This window comes from Manis javanica, chromosome 6 (assembly GCF_040802235.1).
Source record: "Manis javanica isolate MJ-LG chromosome 6, MJ_LKY, whole genome shotgun sequence".
Taxonomy (NCBI): Eukaryota; Metazoa; Chordata; class Mammalia; order Pholidota; family Manidae; genus Manis; species Manis javanica.
This window is the reverse complement of record NC_133161.1, coordinates 6,091,176-6,108,985: the sequence shown is the minus strand read 5'-3', so window position 1 is coordinate 6,108,985 and position 17,810 is coordinate 6,091,176. Positions and strand designations below refer to the sequence as shown.

General features: G+C 55.3%; 1 protein-coding gene across 12 annotated transcripts in view; it reads left to right on the top strand.

Moving 5' to 3' along the window:
• Positions 1-11,421, top strand: part of KRBA1 (KRAB-A domain containing 1) — a 28,709-nt gene extending 17,288 nt beyond the window's left edge. For 10 of the 12 annotated variants that reach the window (XM_073238261.1, XM_073238257.1, XM_073238256.1 and 7 more), the window contains 9 exons: positions 78-296; positions 1,300-1,473; positions 3,209-3,361; positions 3,843-4,022; positions 4,877-5,068; positions 5,153-5,284; positions 6,369-6,473; positions 6,952-7,113; positions 8,496-11,421. In XM_073238261.1, the coding sequence (XP_073094362.1) occupies positions 78-296; positions 1,300-1,473; positions 3,209-3,361; positions 3,843-4,022; positions 4,877-5,068; positions 5,153-5,284; positions 6,369-6,473; positions 6,952-7,113; positions 8,496-9,334 (2,156 nt within the window). In that variant the 3' untranslated portion in view covers positions 9,335-11,421. Of the gene's footprint in view, positions 1-77; positions 297-1,299; positions 1,474-3,208; positions 3,362-3,842; positions 4,023-4,876; positions 5,069-5,152; positions 5,285-6,368; positions 6,474-6,951; positions 7,114-7,338 lie in introns of all 12 variants that reach the window. The other 2 variants (XM_073238252.1, XM_073238262.1) reach the window with 2 other exon arrangements.
• The last annotated feature ends 6,389 nt before the right edge of the window (positions 11,422-17,810 follow it).

Genomic DNA, 17,810 nt, shown 5'->3' with positions numbered 1-17,810 from the left:
CAGAGACTGCCATGGAGGCCAAGGGTCTCGGAAGCCCTATCCTGACCCTATAAAGGCCTCTTGTGGGCTTCCCACAGGGCCCAGACCCCTGCGGACCCCTCCCCCTGGCCCTGGTCCTGGACCTGGCAGCGCGCTCTCTGTGGTGAAGACGGAGGATGGCTGGGCCCAGAGACCCTCAGTCTCAGCATCCTGTCAGCTCAGCAAGTGGACCCATAGCCCCACTGCCACCAGCAGCCCCGGGTGCGATGGGGACACCACAAGGGTCCTAGTATCCAGATGGGGCCCCGCAGCTCAAGGTGAGGCCTGGGGTTGTCTGCTCGGGGCCTCCCACCCGGGATTCTCCATGCATAACAAGGTTCTGCCTGCCCCCGGGGGAAGGATTCGCCTGCCCTTATCAGCAGTTCCTCCTCCCTTAATCCATATTCTCCTGAATCCAGACCCTTGCCCAGGGAGCCTTCCATTGTAAGGACCTTTGTTTTGCAGAGATCTCCTGACTGTCAGGCAGCCGGCCACTGTATAACACATGTGGACATCCCACCCCTGAGGCGGGGCCAGCCACACGTTGTCCCCCCTCCAGGAGCAGAGAGCAGATCAAAGTCTCCTCCTCAGGGTGGCTTGCCTGGCAGACCACAGTGCCTCCCTCAGGACTCGTCACGCCCGCAGAAGGCAGGCTGGGCCGAGGGGCTGTGCCAGAGGTGGTGATAGGGCCGTTTCCCCTGTCCCAGCCAATGGCGCCTCATGCTCACCCCTGGAAGCCCTGGAGGCCTGTCGGAAGAGCATCCCCCTGAGTGGGTCGTTGCCTCCCCAGCCACTGGCCGCCTCTGGGTTCCGGAACCCCCAGCCAGGAGATCCCGGGTCTCAGAGGCCTGAACTGCAGTCCCTCGGGTCGCACAGAGAAGGGAGACTGGGCCGTGGGCTTAGGGTTGCACGGCAGGATGCTGGGGACACCATTAGGCCCCCCTCCTCATCCTGGGCCTCTTGAGGCACATGTCCACCGCCCCCTCATTTGTGTCTGCCCCGGACAGCTCCCTGTGCTGGCAGCCAGTCGAGTTCCTCCTGATTGCTGGCTTCTCCAAGAGGTCCCCTCTCCAGCCCCGTGAGACCCGCGGTTGGGGTCACGTGGGTTCACGTCTGTGTTTTTTAATCAGCACAGTGAGAGCCTTAACTTAAGGGGCTACTCCAGTGGGAGGCCCTTTGGGGCAGGTCTCCTGGGTGCCCGCCCATAGCCCAGGGCCCAGGGGGCCTCTTTAGTGGTTCTCCACAGTTTTCCCATGACGCCCGCTGTGCCATTTCCTGCAGAGGTGACCGTGGGGCCTCTTCTGGCTCTGGGCCTGCAGGGCTGTGTGAGAGACAACTCTGCCCTCCCTCCTGGCCCCCAGAGCACCCCCACCAGCTTCTCCTCGTCCAGCAGCGCTGATGGAGACCTGGATTTCCTGAGCCCTGAGGGCAGCCAGGGGCATCGGCCCGGAAAAGGTGAGCTCGCCAGCCTGAGGTTGGGAGTGGGTCCTGGGAAAGGATGAGAGGGCCCCCTGCCCACCATCGTGACCCACCCACCCAAGTCAGGCCACCGTGCCCACTGCTAGGAGCAGAGCTGGGGGTACTGAGGCAGTAGCAGGCGCAGTGGGGAGTATCTGTTCTGATGACTTGGCTCGGGGACAGGACATGCCTAAGATCTCTGATAAGATTAAAAGGGGTGTTTAGGGACAAATTCTTCCTTACCCCAGCCTTAAAGAAGTAAGTGCCTCTAATAGCAGACTGACCTCTTAGGAGAAAAAAACGTCATAAAGGTCATGTAGAACCACCTTAAGTGTGTTTGGTCACCCATGTGTCCCCTCGGTTCCCCCACACAGAGGCTTTCTTGGGAAGCTGTCACAGCTCTCAAATCGTGCAGAGCTACACGGTCCCCTCTCAACCTTTTTTCCCAGCCGAACAACCCAGTTGCTCTTGGTCTGCCTTGTCTCCGGCACTCGCCTCACAGGGGGTCAGTGGAGGGTCTGGGGCTGCACCTGGGACTCTGCTCTGTGCTCGCTGGGGCCCATGGAGCCAGACGGGGCCTTCAATATCCGTGGGGCCTGGACCCTCGCACCCTGCTGAGGGTCAGCTACTTGGATGCGGGGGCTTTTTCCTTCCCCTGTGCAGCCGGCTGTCCTTGCTAATTTTTAGCTTTCAGTAGGTAATGTGATCACATGGTTTTGTTCAAAAGCTGTGAAAGGTTATGTTGGGAAGGTGGTGTCTCCCTCCCTCCCTGCCCTCCAGCACCTGTTGTCCCCCTGAGCCAACACTGCTGTGACCTTCCAGGGATGTTCTCTGTGTGGCCAAGCTTCTTGTACCTCCCACTGAAGGCAGCATTCTGGACATGACTTCTCCACCTTGCTTTTTGTCTTAACATTTACCTTTGACATCTTCCTATATTTGTTTCAATATTCCTTGGACACTAGCGCCACTGCTCCCTAACCGCTGCTCAGTATTCATCATGGGGTCTGCAGCCTCGATTGAGGTGCCTTGTTTTCTCAGTAACCCAAACTGCAGGAGGTTTCACACTGCCTTTTAGAAGCTTCTAGTCCAGCTCCCCAGCTCCTCTTTTTCCCCAGAACCCAGCAAATATCCCGTAGGGAAAACCACGTTTGGGGTTCCTCTAGTTGTCACTTGGCTGTCCAGCCCCACGCAACAGCCCAGAGGTTTCTGTTTCCCTGCGTTCTGTCAGGTCCAGCGTCAGCAAACACCTGTAGGAGGGAACACAGCCAGAGACATCGGCTCACAGAGGAGAGGCCTTCCCTTCCCTAGAATTTCAGTGCATCTAGTTCCTGTTGCTTCCATAGCTGTGTCACTCAAATTATGATTTTTGCAATTTATTTTCTCCCCCAAGTTGAAACTGTGTTAGTGTTAGCCGTCCTGGCCTGCTGCACCTCATCCAGAGAGGAGGGCGCCTGTAGTATCTTCTTCTGACAGTGAAGGGAGCCCGACGACATTTGGTCCTCAGGGCCATGCCACGGGCGAGGCCAGGCGGTGGCAGCCCTCACAAGGGCGTCCGGAGGGATCCCAGCCCTGTGCCTGTGGCCTGTCTCCCTCATCCCAGCCCACTGGCCCAGCCTCTACACAGGCAGCCAATACAGGTGGGCCTCTTTCCGGCGAGCAATGCTGCAAGGCCCCTGGGTCTCCCAGAGACTGAGCTCTGGCCACCTGCAACCTGAGTGCTGGTCTTTCACAGGGAGCCCCGTGGGAAGCTCCCCACTTCAGGACTTGGAGAACTGTCTCAGAGAGATACCTGTGCCCAGGCCACGGCCTGCCTGCTCCTGGTCCTTGGCTGGGGACAGAGGCCCACGGAGTGCAGAGCCCAAGAACTGGACAGCAGACAAGGAAGGTAAGCACAGCCGCTTGGGGGCCTGGGAGCAGGACAGGTGCTGGTCGGCCCTGGCACTGCCTCCCTGCAGCTGGCAGGCTGCATGCACCCATGAGATGAGAAGGTGCCCTGGAAACAGCCTGGGCAGAGGCTGGTGCTGCTGGCCTGTGTGTGGGTGGGGTCAGGCAGGACGCCCAGCCCACATAGCCCGAGCAGGGCCTTGTCAGCAGGGTGCCTGGCTGTGGTGGCCCCATGCCTTGGTGTCCAGCCAGCCACTGAGCTGTGGGCCCCCTGGGAGTCTATAGCTGTGTCTGTGGATAAAGAAGTCCTGGCAGATCTGGGCTCCTGGGAATGTCTGTAGGGCTGCTGTGGGTCCCAGAACTGGAGCTTGTATGCTCAAGAATCCAGCAGAGGCAGGGCTGGTTTCTGTCCAGTAGCTTCCTTGCCTCTGGCAGCACAGGGCCCACGGCACTGGCAGGCCTCTTGGCTTCTATTGAAACAGGACTGAGAGCCGAGGCCTGTGAGCCGGCCCACCTGGGACAGCAGGGGGGGTATGTGCCCCCCAGGAGCCTCCAGCTGGCCAGCCCGCAGGTGCCCACCTCTAGCAGCGTCCCCAACTGCTACCAGCGAGGGCTCAAAGACCAGGTCCCCAGGCCGGGACCATGGAGGTGCCTCCAAGACGGTGAGCTGACGTCTGCCCTGGTGTTTACTGGCATGCTTTCCCTCCAAAGAAAATCTCTGGTGAGGGAACAGATTCCCCTTACACCCCACCCTCCGTCCCTTCCCTGTCGCACCCCCATTCCCCCACTGGCAGCTGGAGCGCGTGCCCTGCTGGCTGCGTGCTGATGCACATGTGCATTTCCCACACTGCCGGCTCGAGCAGCTGAGGCGTGCTGCAAGAGGGTAGAGTGACCCAACGTGCTGGGAAGAAAGGGGAGAGCCCTGTTTCCATCCAGTGTGCAGTGCTCTGGGGGAAGGATTGGTCGTTTCTTTTATCGTGGTAGTTTCCTGGGGACATCATCTCCCTCTGCTGCTGCAGCCATTTAGCTGAGCTTGGAACAGAATTCCTTCCTAAACCTGGTCCAGGGCTGGTGGGGGCTGACATCCTAGACTGCAGGTGGTATTTCTAAATACTCCTGTCAGGCAAGAGCTGGCTTCGGGCGGCCTCCTGTGGGTATAACAGGGTCTCTGCTCTTGGACCTCCGGTCCTGGTGAATGCAGGTAGGAGGCGCTGCATGGCTTGTAAGACCCAGGGCCTGGCTGGAGCCAGACTGCTGGGGGCTTCTGGGGCCTTGAGACTTAAGGGAGCTTCCCAGCCGGCTTTCCAGAGCAGCTGGGGGTCTGGCTGGGCTCTGGCTTCACTTCTTTCCACCTTCCATGGCCAGAGAGGGAACTCTTCAGGGTCCCCTCAAGCTTGTGCGAGGCCACTGGCTGAGCTTAGCGGGGACCGCTGCAGGCCTGTTCATTAAGGCATAGCGTCTTCCTTCCTGTCATCGGGCTGATGGACAGAGGGTCCCTCTGTTGTCATTTGCCCAGGGGCAGCCGCTGAGCCCTCTCCACTCCACCGCCTGGAGAGCTCTCTGAAGGGGATCTTGCCTGGGAGGCCCTTGCGTTTTGCCTGCTTGGCAGGCCCCAGCCCCAGGCCCAACTCCAGCTCCGGCTGCAGCTCCAGCAGCTCAGAAGGAGAAGACCTGCGGCCAGAGACCGAGCTCTGGCAGCCACTCCAGGGTGAGCTAAGTGGGAGAGAAGAAGGTAGGGAGTGCTCCTGGGGTGCAGCCACTGCCCTGATGCCTGCTTTGTCTGTGATACCAGTGGGGGACCGTCTTCCCAGCTGCAAGCGTCCTGGGCCTGCATCCCCATGCCCTGGCGGCACCCCTGCTGGCAGCTGCCCTGGTGAAAGCTCAAGGAGAGCAGAGACCAGAGGCCGCTGTGCCCTCAGTGCAGGTGAGCCTGGGCTCCTGGGAAGGCCACACCCCTGGGGGGGCTCAGGCCCAGAGCCCCGATTCTCCAAGTCCCTCCCGCCACTGCCTGACCCTTGCCAGGAAGTTGGCTACCTTGTCATGCTTGAGTTCCTTGTAAGGTAAGCGGGTCCGAGAGGGCCAGGGGGGCTGCTGAGGCACGTTGGGCCCCAGGAATGTTAAATGAGTGTGTCTAATTAGAAACCTGACAATCAGCTCAACGTATATAATACATACACATTATGTGCACTGAATAATGTACACATGTAGACACACACACACACACATACACGCTTGTGCCAGACCCGGCCTGTCGGCAGCGATGCCTGCAGACCAGAGGTGCTCACCCCAGCACATACTGTGCATAGCGAGCCCCGCAGATGTGTCTCTCACCAAGGCCCGTGTTCTGGCCGAGCCAGCCCTTGTGGTTCTTGTTATGATTGTAGGATACGCTGCAGCAAAAACCGTCAGGCAACTTTTTGAAACAGAATTTATTACAGGTCCTCGAGAGTACCTGGGCATGCTTGAGGGGCACACAGCAAGGTTGCAGGTAGAAAGAGAGTGTGCAGACCAGGGTTCTGTTATTATTAGGGTTGAGGTGGGTGTCTAGGATTTAGGAGATTCACTCTTAATTGGCTCATTTAAGGCATCAAAGCAGGAATTAGGGTGTGGGAGGGGAAAGAGGGGACACTCCAGTGGTCAGTTACCTAGGTGTCAGGGCTTTCTGAAGGGGGAACTTCATGGGTGCAGGTGGCCTGGTTCCCTGTCTGCTTGTTTTGCTAGTAGCCATGTCGTATAGCTGGCGACATGTCTATCCCAGGTGGGTGTTTTTTGAATGGATGCCTTGGCAGTCAACAAAAGCTTAATGTCATGTGCTTACGCTGCGTGTGCATGTATGTATGCGTATAATAATGATAATAATATACATTAAAAATATTTGGCATGAGCAAAAACTGTCAGCAGTGAGATTCTGCTGTCTAGAGGTTGTCCTGTCAAGAAACCTGGAAATGCTGCCTGCTGCCCAGGCCACCTCCTTTTACAGTCCAAGGGTGACCAGTGTTTGCTCCCAGCAGGGAAAGCAGAAGAGGAGACGGGAGGCAGGTCCCAGTCACCCTGGAGAGAAACGTGCTTGGGGACCCTGGGCCAGTGTGGCCCCCTTGGCAGTCCCAGAGGAGGTAGGCATGGGGTAAATGGTTGGGGAAGGGACTCCCCCCAAACTCAGGTCAGTAGCTCCACGCAGGTCTCTGCTTAGGCTCAGCCCTACCCCAATTCTTCACTGCCTGGTGGGCCGGGCATGGCCTGCATGGTGCCCCCATCATGTCCCTGGAGAGTATGACTGGAGGTGGACCCTGCAGCCCTTGGCCCTCTCCACCTGCCCTCCCTGGCCTCCACCTCCTAGTAGAGCCAGAGGCAGCCACACCAGAGCCACAGAAGGCTCCAGAAACAACCCGTCTACCCTCATCACACACACCCAGCAGGCCATTTGACCGGAGGTGGGCTCCCTGGGCCAAGTGTATCCATCTCGCATCTCACATAACTATTATTTGAAAGTTGAAAGTCCAATTATTTTAGGCCTTGTCCAGCTTTCCCCAGTCCGAGTGGCTGTGGCAGACCGCAGCTGTCCACATCCAAGTGCCCTGTGCTCTCCTGCAGGGGCAGCTGTGAGCTCCGGCCCTGCTTTGCGGCTGGAGAAAAGGCCTGGACCGGGGTCCCGCCAGCCTCCTGGGGCAGCCCTGGGACTCCTGACCTCGAAGCCCCGGGTTAGTGAAGAATCCAGGAGCCTGGAGCCTGGGAATGGAGGAACAAGTGTTGCAGGTGAACTGGTGGCTCTGTCCCCTCGAGTTGTCAGGAGCCCTGCAGTCCCGGGGGTATGCAGGGTCTCAGCCATATGGTCGCCCACCCCTTCCCCATTGCGCAGCTCCTCCCAGCAGCATGAGCAGCCCGGAAGCCTGGGCTGGGCTTTCTCTGAACACCCTTGCAGGCTGTGTGCGTCACACCTTGAGCTCACTTCAGGTGGCTCATTTCATTGCTTCCTCACAGGAACAGCTGCTTTTTCATAACGTGGTTGGAGGCAGGAGCTCCAGAATAGCTATGCCCAGAATCAGTTTGGGGGCCCAGGCGACTTCAAAGGACACATGAGGACGCCGAGGCCCAGTGATGCTGAGTGGCCCGGCAGAGGCATCCCACAAGATGTGGCTGTGTGTCCACCTGGCCCTGAGGGAGACCTTCCCTTGGCCACGTCAGGGACAGGACATGTGGTTCACTCCTGGCCATGCACCCTGACCCTCCCACCAGTGACTGGACGCGTGGCCTGCGGCCGGGGCTCCATCGCTGGCTCGTAGGTTCGGCTACTAGGGAGGTGCAGCCGCTTTATGAAGAGCCCTGGGCTGGCCCGCAGCCCCTTGGGCAGAAGTTCCTTACACAGCATGGCCAGCCCGTAGCCTAGCTCCTCCCTGAGGAATTTGCCCGGGCAGCAGTTGGGTCCTTCCGCACCCTACTCTCCACTTTCCTGTTAGGAAGCTTCTTTCTGTAAAGAAGGCCAGAGCCAGGCTGGGGACCAGAGGACAGATCATCCTGCCAGCTGGGGGTAGTGATGGCTTTCTGTGAGGTTTGCCTGGAGAGACCAGTTCCAAGGGAACTTAGGGTGAAGGACTGGGTGATATTTAAAGTAACTTAAGATTTAAAATCTTTGGGATCTATGGCTCCTCAGGAGGGAGGGTCAAGGTCAGGGTGGGGCAGAAGCCTGTGGCTGGCTCATGGCTCAGCGCCCAGTCACCCCTTGAGCAGCACCCTAGCCCCAGACTCGTTTTCACGGCTGCCACGGCTTTGGCCCGTGCTGTGTGCTGACCCCCTAGGGCAGGGGCAGGTACTCTGGGGTGCTGTTTGGTCCCAGAGGTGGCACAACGAACCCCTGGGTCTTTTCCTAGAAGGTGAGAAGGCTACTGTCCTAAAGAAGCTCAGTTACCAGGGAGACCCAATCTGTAGCTTATCCTGTCCATGAATCTGGGGAGCGGCCAGGAGAGGTGTCCACTTTCAATGTGATGAGCATTGGCATTGATATTCTCAAGCCTGAGTCACTTCCCATCTAAAGCCTGGCCTTGGTGGCCAGAGCCCCTACACTAGCCAAATGGACGGCTGCGGGGAGAGCAGGCCCTGACACCTGAGAGCTCTCTCCCCGGCCCCTGCTTTGGTTTTAGGCAGGAACGATGGGAGGCTGCTTCCCAGAGGCCCACCCAAGCCGCCCCCTGCAGCCGCGGTCCCCGCTGCTTCTCCGCCTGCCTCCGCGCGGCCTCCGTGTCCCTGTGGGAGTTCCCTGCAGCAAGAGCTCCAGGGCCTGAGTGCCGCCCTCTCAGAGAAGCTGGACCGGCTCGCCACAGCCCTGGCAGGCCTGTCTCAGGAAGTGGCCTCCGTGAGGACCCAGGTGGACCGGCTAGGGAGGTGCCCTCGGGGCCCTAGGCCGAAGGGCCTGGCTTCCTGGCGCTGGTCCCGCTCCCGGGGACCTCGCTGGGCTAATGGTCCTGCTCCCGGACCCTTGCCCTACTGGAGGCAGAAGGGCCCCACCAGGCCCAAACCAAAGATCCTGCGGGGCCAGGCAGAGGGCTGCAGGGCTGGGCACTCCTCAGGCCCCTCCCAAGGGAGGCTCCACCTGGTGCCTCCGCGGCCTCCAGACGCTCCCCCTGCAGAGCCTTCCGGGCCCCACTCCAGCCCTTACCAGCAGCCCCTCTCAGCATGCAGCTGCCGTGCTGTCCTGACTGTACGTGCCCCCCTCTGCCACAGCGGGGGACACCAGAGCCCCCCTGTCCCCGCAGTGCCTGCTGCCCTACCCCCCCAGATGGCCCTTCCTGCAGCCAGTGCAGATACAGAGCCACTGGCTGCAGCTGCTGTGCCAACTGGGACCCCAAACCAGCCCAAGGATCCTAACAGCCTGGTGGCTGGGGTCGAGAGGACACTGGAGGGGGAACTGTGGGGTGGGGAACATGGGGGTCTGAGGTGGGGGGGTCCCTTGCCACCTTCTTCATGGGCTCAGTTCTGCTGAGGATGCTGTGCCCCCTTCCTCCTCTCCTAGGGCCTGTCTCAGCCTGTCACCCTCCTGTAGCCGAACCTTCCCCGTTTCTCGGCCATGAAGGGCCTGGGAGTTCCTCCACTGGCCTGACCCCACCCCAGCTCTGTTTGCTCAGGGAGGCCGCTGTCGGGGGGCGTTTCTCAGTCACGCCTGTGGTCGCCTTGGCTCAGGTTCATTCCAATGTCGTGTCTCCTCCTGTCGTGTCCTTCCCACTGGAGCTGCCGTGGCTTGCAGGCCGGCGGTGTGCGTACACATGTGCACACCACGGGGGCCGGGGCTGCAGGCCGTGAGGGCCCTCTTCCCAACACCTGCCCTTCCCAATCTCAGCACCGCGAAGGGCTGGTCTCTCTCCCTTTCTGGTAAATAGTGCACAGGTTTCATTTGGGAGAACTCTGCCCCTTGGTCCAAGCTGGATTCTACCCATGTGGATTCTAAAACTAAAGAAGTTGGTTGCTTGCCTGTGTGGGGCTGCACCAGGGCCCCTGGACACCCTCGAGGGCATTCCGCACCGTCCCATAAGGCCAGGAAGGTGGGCTGCCAGACAGAACTCCCAGATAGCTCCTTGGAAAAGAGCGGTGCACACTGCATTAGTTCTCCGAGGCTGCTGGTGACAATGTGCCACAGCCTGGGCGCTGTAGCAGCAGACATTCACGCCCGTACAGTCTGGAGGCTAGAAGTCCAGGGCCACAGTGTCGGCAGCATGGTTCCTTCTGAGGGTGGGCGCGAGTCGGTTCCAGGCCTCTCCTGGCTCCTCGGTGGGTGCTTCACGTTCACACGGCGTTCTCCCTGTGAGCACGTCTCTGTGATTCCCCCGGGTATCAGGGCACCAGTCACGTTGTACTAGGCCCACCCTAAAGCCCTCCCTTTAACTTGATCACCTCTGTAAAGACCCTGTCTCCAAATAAGGTCATATTCTGAGGTCCTGGGAGTTAGGACTCCAGCACAAATTTGGGGGGCACAGTTGAATCCGTAACATATAAGGGGCTGGGCCAGTCTTGAGTCTGGGGAGAAGGAAACATGGCAGGAGTGTGCTCGGGCCAGCTGGCCTGCTCTGGGCCGCACCCCTCGGGGGGCCCTTGGGGCATGTATACTGGGGAACTCGGCTGTTGCGTCCTTACCTCATGTCCTTCCCCAGGGTCAGGCCTCCCCAGCCTCACGTTCCCACCTGGGTCCGCCTTGGGTTTGAGGGCTTTTCGGGGAACATGTGCGTGGGTTGCCCAGGAGGACGCCTGGCATGGGTGGGCCGTGGGTGCACCCGTGCAGAGGCCCCTGGCTTGGGGCCCAGGCACACACATGGCTGCTGTGCCCTGTGTGCTCACGGCGACCCGGCTGAGGGTGGGTGGGTACAGACACACTGTCACAAGGTGGGCATTAAAATGTTCTCAGGGCTGGAGTGAGGCCCCAGACGACCACCTTGAAAGCTAGTCTATGAGAAGATGCAAGGAGGGCATGTAAAGTGAGCGTCTCCTCACACCCAGCCATACTTGATAGAGAATAAGGAACAGAAAGCGTTTGGGCTTTCCGTGTAGGATGCCTCAGGAAGATGAGTTCATCTCCTTCTTCAGCTGTGCAGCGGGTGACACCCGTGAGCCGGTAGAAAGGGTGGGACACAGGTGCCCCGGCAGTGAGGGGGGAGGGTTCTGCACCCCTGCTCGACCCCTCCTTCCATCCGTCCGGGGCTGGCTGTCGTGTGGCCCCCCTCGGCAGGGGCAGTGGGAGGCGGCCCACCATCTCTCTTTGTATGGCATTCTAAGGTTTTGGCTTGTGGACTATAAATATCAGCCATCATGCAAACCCTGTGCGGGAGGCACAAGTGTGAGTGACTTGTTCCAGATCGCACAGCTTCTCATCTGCAGCAGTGGACTCCACAGCAGGCCTCCGCAGCCCTGGCACGGCCCTCATCCACCGGGCACACTGCCTCTCCCGGCCGTTGCCTGTGGCAGAAGTAATCCTGGCGGTGAGCCCACTCTGGGGGGTGCAGACCCAGTGGGACTGTAAGGAAGCTCAAATTATTTTTTTTTGACAATGTGGGAAATAAGTAATAAAATGAATGGCAAGAAGCTCTATTATCTGCAGATATGTTCATCCCGCAGGTCACTGCCACACAAAAAAACAACCCTCTTAATGATTGTTAACTGAAAAGCCTTCTAGTCTCATTGCTTTGGTGGAAAATCAGTATGCAGAGTAGGGCTTTGGTACCATGTGCATCTCCTTCACCTCCTTTACGAGGACATGTCACCTTGTTGGGAGAAGCTGAGGGGCCTTTGTGAGCTCAGGAATCCCAGGGGTCTGGAGGTGGGGACAGAGGAGGCGCTGGCTCTGCCTGCCACCACCTGGGAAAGTACCCCGGAGGGTGGCTCCTGGTGCCCTGGCTGCAGACCTGCCCTCCCAGTGGAGCTCACCTCGGGTTCTCCCTACGCTCCACTGCCAGGAGACGGGCAGTGGGAGGGCACTTGGCCTATCAGAGCAAGCAGGCTCCCCTTGGTCTCCAGGCCACTCCCAAGGGTGCCAGTGGAAGAGAGGCCGAAGCGGTGGGGGGAACCTGTGACACCCGCTGATGTCCCTGCTCACTCCAGAAGGAGCTTGGCACACTGGTAGACGAGACGTGACTCTGACCTTCTTGTGTCTGTGTTTTTGATGTGGCTTCTGTAAACAGCCTATAGTTGGATTTTATTTTTTAATCCAGCTTGACAAATTTTGTTCTTTTCTTGGAGCCCTTAATCGATTTACATGCCATAGTTCCTGATAGATTTCAATTTAATGATACCCTCTTATTTTGTGCCTATGTTTGTCTCCCTTGTGCTGGGGGTTTGTCTCTTCTTTCCTGCCTTTTGTATGGACAAGGTTGTGGGATTTGTTTTTAATCATTCCATTTTCCCCTCTGCTAGTCTCAACATTTAAAAAGTTAAAAGGAAAAACATGGAAATATACAGTCTTTTTTGGGAAATTTTAGCATACCTTTTTAAGAAACTGATGGAAGAAATCAGGAATGCTAGAGAAGATTTGATGCTAACTGATTAATATATAGTATATCGAGAACACTACACCATAGGACTATAAAATATATATTCTTTTGAAGCATATACAGAACATTACAAAAAGTGACCATATGTTAAGCCCTAGAGCAAGTTTAAACAACTTGGAATTATACAGACTGTGTTCTCTGACCATACTTTAACTTTTCAGCCAGAAGCAAATAACAAAAAATAATGAAAATTTACAAAAATGAGAACTTTATATATTGAAAAAATAAGACTTACGCTCCTAAATAACCCATGTGTTAATGAAGAAATAAACAGAAAAAAACCGTTTTGAACTGAACTGTAAGAACCATATGTCAAAACGTGTAGGATCAAGCTAAATCAGTGCTTATGAAATGAAATGTGAAAAAGGCCGAAAGTTTACAGGGAGGTGCAAAGAAAAACCAAAAGAAAAGGGAACGTCAGAGCAGAAATCAGTGAAATAGCATACATACACCAGATAAAAGTAAGCCAGAAATTGTTTCTTTTACAAACTAATGAAATTGACCAGCTTGTAGTATTATTATTCATCAGTAAAAAAGAAGGTACAAGTAACCAATCTTGGAAATGAAAAAGGTTCACTACAAATGCTGCTCCTGACCACAGAAGGGTAAAAAGATGTTATTTCAAGCAACTTTTTGCCAGAATGTGAAAATTCAACAAAAATATACAATTCCCAGGTGTTAAGACTACAACTTAACCAGATTCAAGAAGAAATAGATAACCTGAATGGGGCTTTGAAAAAATTGCATTTAAACATCTTCCCATGAAGAACCACAGACCCAGAGGACTTCACTGGTACGGTCTGCCTCGCATGGAAGATTATCCCAATAATACACAAAGTATTCCAGTGAACAGGAACATACAGAATACACTGTATGACATTAGCATAATCTTGAAACCAAAACTTGAGGACAGTACCAGAAAAAAAAAAAATCACAGACTAATGCCAAAAGTACACAGAAGCAAAACTCTAGTGTCATCCAGCAATTTATTAAATAAAAAGAAAACCATCATGACTGAGTTGGGTTTATCACAGGAATTCACAGATGGTTTTAACACTTGAAAATCACTCGTGGTAACCTGCCACAGTAATAGAGGACAACATCTCTACAGCTATGGAAAGATCATGTGCTAAGAGCCAATATCCATGAATACTATAAACTAGGATGAGAAAGGACATTTCATAGTTTGATAAAGATTACCTCCAAAAAAAAAGCTTATAGCCAACATAATAGTTAATGGTGACCCATTGAGATGTCTTAGATCAGGACCAAGAAGGGGAGGCCCGCCCTCACACTCAGCATGATAGCAGATGCTGGAGCCAGGACCGTAAGGCAAGGATGAGAGGTGATGAGAATGGGAAAAGTGGTCATTACTTATGGGTGACATGACTATATACATAGACAAGTGAAAGAAATCTATAGATAAGCTTTATAAGGTAACTGGCTAAAAACCTAAAACACAAAGTTTTGTTTGCATATACCAACAACTAGCAGAAAATAAAATATTTTTCGTTTACAAAAATATCAAATGTCTAGGATAATATCCACCAAAGATTTCTATGGAGAAAACTATTGAGCACTTTTCATGAGTTCATTCATTATTCATAACAGTTCAGGTAGGTGGAGAACTGTTACTATTCTTGTTTTACAAATGAGGGAACTGAACTCTCATTTACAGGAAGGTAAATAAACTTGCTCAGGCCACACAGCTGGTAGGGGATTGAGGGGTGCCTGATGCTGGGGTAATCTGTCTTCAGAGCAGACACTTAAAACATGCAGAGCAACAGCACACAGAAAGCTGCACCTTCAAGCCAGATTTGGTGGTGTCTGAGGCAATTCAGGGAAGAAGAAAAAGTAGATTATTTATACTAACCTGCAACATTTGTATGTTACTTGTTGAATGTCTGCTCCCCACCCCTGATCGTAAGCTCTATGAATGAGTCAGATACATACTGAATCTCTGCACCAACACTGGGTCAGGGACGTAATGGGTTCAATAAAAATGTATCAAATATCTGAATAGTGCTTTTATTTGGATTTGAGACACCAGAGAGTAAGACGTTAGGATGAACTCATTGGAATTTCAAAGTATTTATAGAACCCTTGGACCCTAACTGAAACTGTAAGCTAATACTATTGACAGTGCTGAGATTCTGTTTCCCCTGTTAGGCTGGCCACTTATCGCTACAGGAAAGAAGTTAGGAAGGTATTCTTTCCTAGTCCTGGAGCATCTGTGTCCACTTTGCACAAAGTTCATCAGTCTATCATCTATCAATCAATCACCTCTCTATGGACTTTTAAGCAGCTGGGAGCAGAAAAGGAGGCTCTCCTTAGTCTGCCTCTCGGATTGCAGGGGAACCGCTTTCTCATCTCTATCAGACCTAGGCAGAGTGGCAGGAAGCTGCATTTCTGGAATTCTGATTCACGAGGGAAGAGCTGGGATCTGGCAGAAGGGGCTTCACTTCCCGGGTCTTGGCGCCACCTACAGAGAAGGACGAGCAATTACGGATCAAAGCCGCACCTAGAATGGTACAGGGGAGCTAAGGTGCCAGGAAGTCGGTCTCTCCTATTTCTAGTCACTAAGGCCCTCCTCAAAGCTTCCACCGACTAGCACAGGACATCCTGTGTGTGGTTCCTGGGTATGAGATGGCCACATATCTCACTGTCACCAAATTCTCTTCCAAAGCAGAGCTGGATCCTGCCGCCACCTTGCTGGTGGGTGGGGGTGGGGCAGCATCCTCGGAGACGGCTCGCTCGCGGCAGAATCAGGTCCCGGCCTTACCCTGGCGCTCGAGCCCTTCCATGAGCTGCCCTCCATTTAGCTGAGTAATCGCACCCCATACTTGGGTTTCAGCCAGGCCGAACTTCTCACTACTTATGCTCACCTGAGCCCACACGTTCTCCTTGCTGTTTCCCCTGCCAGAAATACCCTTCCTCAATTTTCACATTTATTTGTCCATTTTATTAGCAGAGTCCGAAGTTGGTACTTCCACCGTGATTCCTGCAGTGGGAAGTGATAGAGTAAAAATTAGAGCTAACACTAAGCATTCCCATGTCCAGGAATAGCGGTAAGGACTTCAACGTATTTAATCCTCACAGCAATCTTAAAAGGTCAAGTTTCTTACCCCCATTTTATAGGTTCACATGCTGAGCATCAAGCAGTTCAGTGGCTTGTCTCAAATCACAAATCTTGGCTCTCATGACAGCCTGTGGGGTGGGTACTTTGGTACTATTTATTCTGTTCTTCATACCTCTTTTACAGATGAAGCAAAGCCATCTGCCCAGGGTGGCAGGACTAGTAGGTGGTCGCGCCAGGCTGTAGACGGAGGCGGGTTTGCACGCAGGAGGGCTGCCAGGGGGTCTCTGCCAGGGCTTGCTCATTGGACCAGTCGTCCAGCCTTCCCAGGTCTTGGTCTCCTCTGTTACAACAGCGGTATCTCCCCCAAAGATGCTACTCTGTTTCCCAAGACAATCCCGTAGTGCTCACGTGCTGTCGGATTCACGCCAAGCGCCCATGAATATCAGATGCTGCCACTTAGGAGGGGACGGCTCTCACCCCCACCCTCCTATGGACCTTGGAACTGGAAAAGGGAAATTTTAGACACATTACAGGAAACCTCTCTGCCCTGAAAGGTGGGACTTGGGCTCCTAGTGTTCCACAGTGTCTTGGGGATCCTGGCCTAGGGTTCTCAAACCTGACTGCCCCTCAGGACAAGGCAGGTCCCCCCCACTCCCAGCTGGCTTTGTGGCTCTGGGCCAGGTCCTGGTCAGCTCCCTCGTTGGTGGGGAGGTTTCCAGATGGGGTACGTTTGTGAAGTTGCCCCTCCCATTCTGAGTCCCACTTGCCAGCACAGCCTCACTTCTCTGGGGCCTGAGGAATGACGGAAAGGCTGTCTCCTAGGCAGATGGACAAACTTGATGGAAGTGCCCCCAATTTTATTAGATTTGCCATCCGCCATTAAAGGTGGGTGTTCCAGGAGTTATATGCCGTGTTGTCATGAGGTCCTAAGAGAGACGCAGCCTAATCAGATAGGGAGACCACAGTGTTGAAGTCCTTGGACCCTGAGTGAGCTTTAGCTCAGCCAAGCAAATATGCTCTTCAGACATTTGAACCCAGAAAGCCAGCTGGTCCTTCGATCGACAGCACAGGGGCCTGGGAAACACAGACGCCGTGGAGGGGCCACATCCGCGGTGCCACATGAAAGAGGAAGCAGGCAGGCCAGTGGGCCAAGAAGGAATGAATGGCTGCACGGAGAAGCAGGGGGAGGAAACCGCCTGTCTGGAAAGGGTTGTTCGGGGTGTCCCCGTGGGGCAGAAGCAGAAGGGGACCACCCAGAGGGCGCACTGCCCTCCTCCGGGAGCAGGGGAGCTTCACACAGGCCCCTCAGGAGCAGAGATTTATGAAAACCCAACGGGACCCCAGGAGACGACAGGTCAGTGTTCCAGCACTTCCTGCCCCTCAGGGGACACCGTGACAGAGAACGTGGCCAGCCTCAGGAGCTCGCTGTCCTCCCCTGTCCACTGCCGTCCCCCTGGGGGAGCCACCTGGGGCACAGGGAGTGAGGAGGAGGGAGGGGAGGCCGTGGGGGGAACCTGCAGACCTGGGCTGTCTTTCCCGGCAATGGTCTATCCGATGAAGATCCGTGGACGGGGAGAGGCTCAGAGCAGATGAGATATCAGAGTTCGGGGCTCGATGAGGCCAGACATTTTAACAATTGAAAAAGACTGTCCAGACGCTCCCGCCACACAGGACCCCCACCCTCCGGGTTCGGGCGCGGACTGGCGGGCTGCCCGCGGAGGCGGCTGCAGCTCTTCCTCCTGCTTCGCCATGTGACTTAGCTGCTGCTCCGCGTGTTTGGCCACCTCTTGGATCCGGTTGGCCTTTGATCAAGACAGCACAGCAGAGGTGACATTGCGCACGTTCTGGAGCCGAGTCCTTATAGATCGCGCTCCTGCCTCTTGGAATACAGAGCTGCCACGTTAGGGAGCCCACGGCAGCCTCCGGGCGCAGGAAAGGGGCCCAGCCGATAGTACCAACCCCCAGACAGGTGAATGGGGCCACCTGGGGCCATCCAGGCCCCATCAGGCCCCAAGCCACAAAATAACAGCAACTATATGAAGGACCCCAGGCGACATCAGCCCCCAGAGTTCCACTGGGCCCAGCCCCACCTGTTAACCCGCAGAACTGTAAGCAAACAAACAGTGGTCATTCTCAGCCACTCAATTTTGGGGTGATGTGCTGCGCAACAGGGGGAATCTGGTCCAGCGGAGAAGATGGATCTGACAGAGTGGGCTTGGATGTGATAATGGAAGAACAAAATAAAGATGTTTCCTGCTTGCCACCTACCCAGTCCAGCTCATTTAACCAGTCATTTTTGCAAAAGGCAGATCCCCACAGCGATACTGGACAGGAATGCCTTTCTT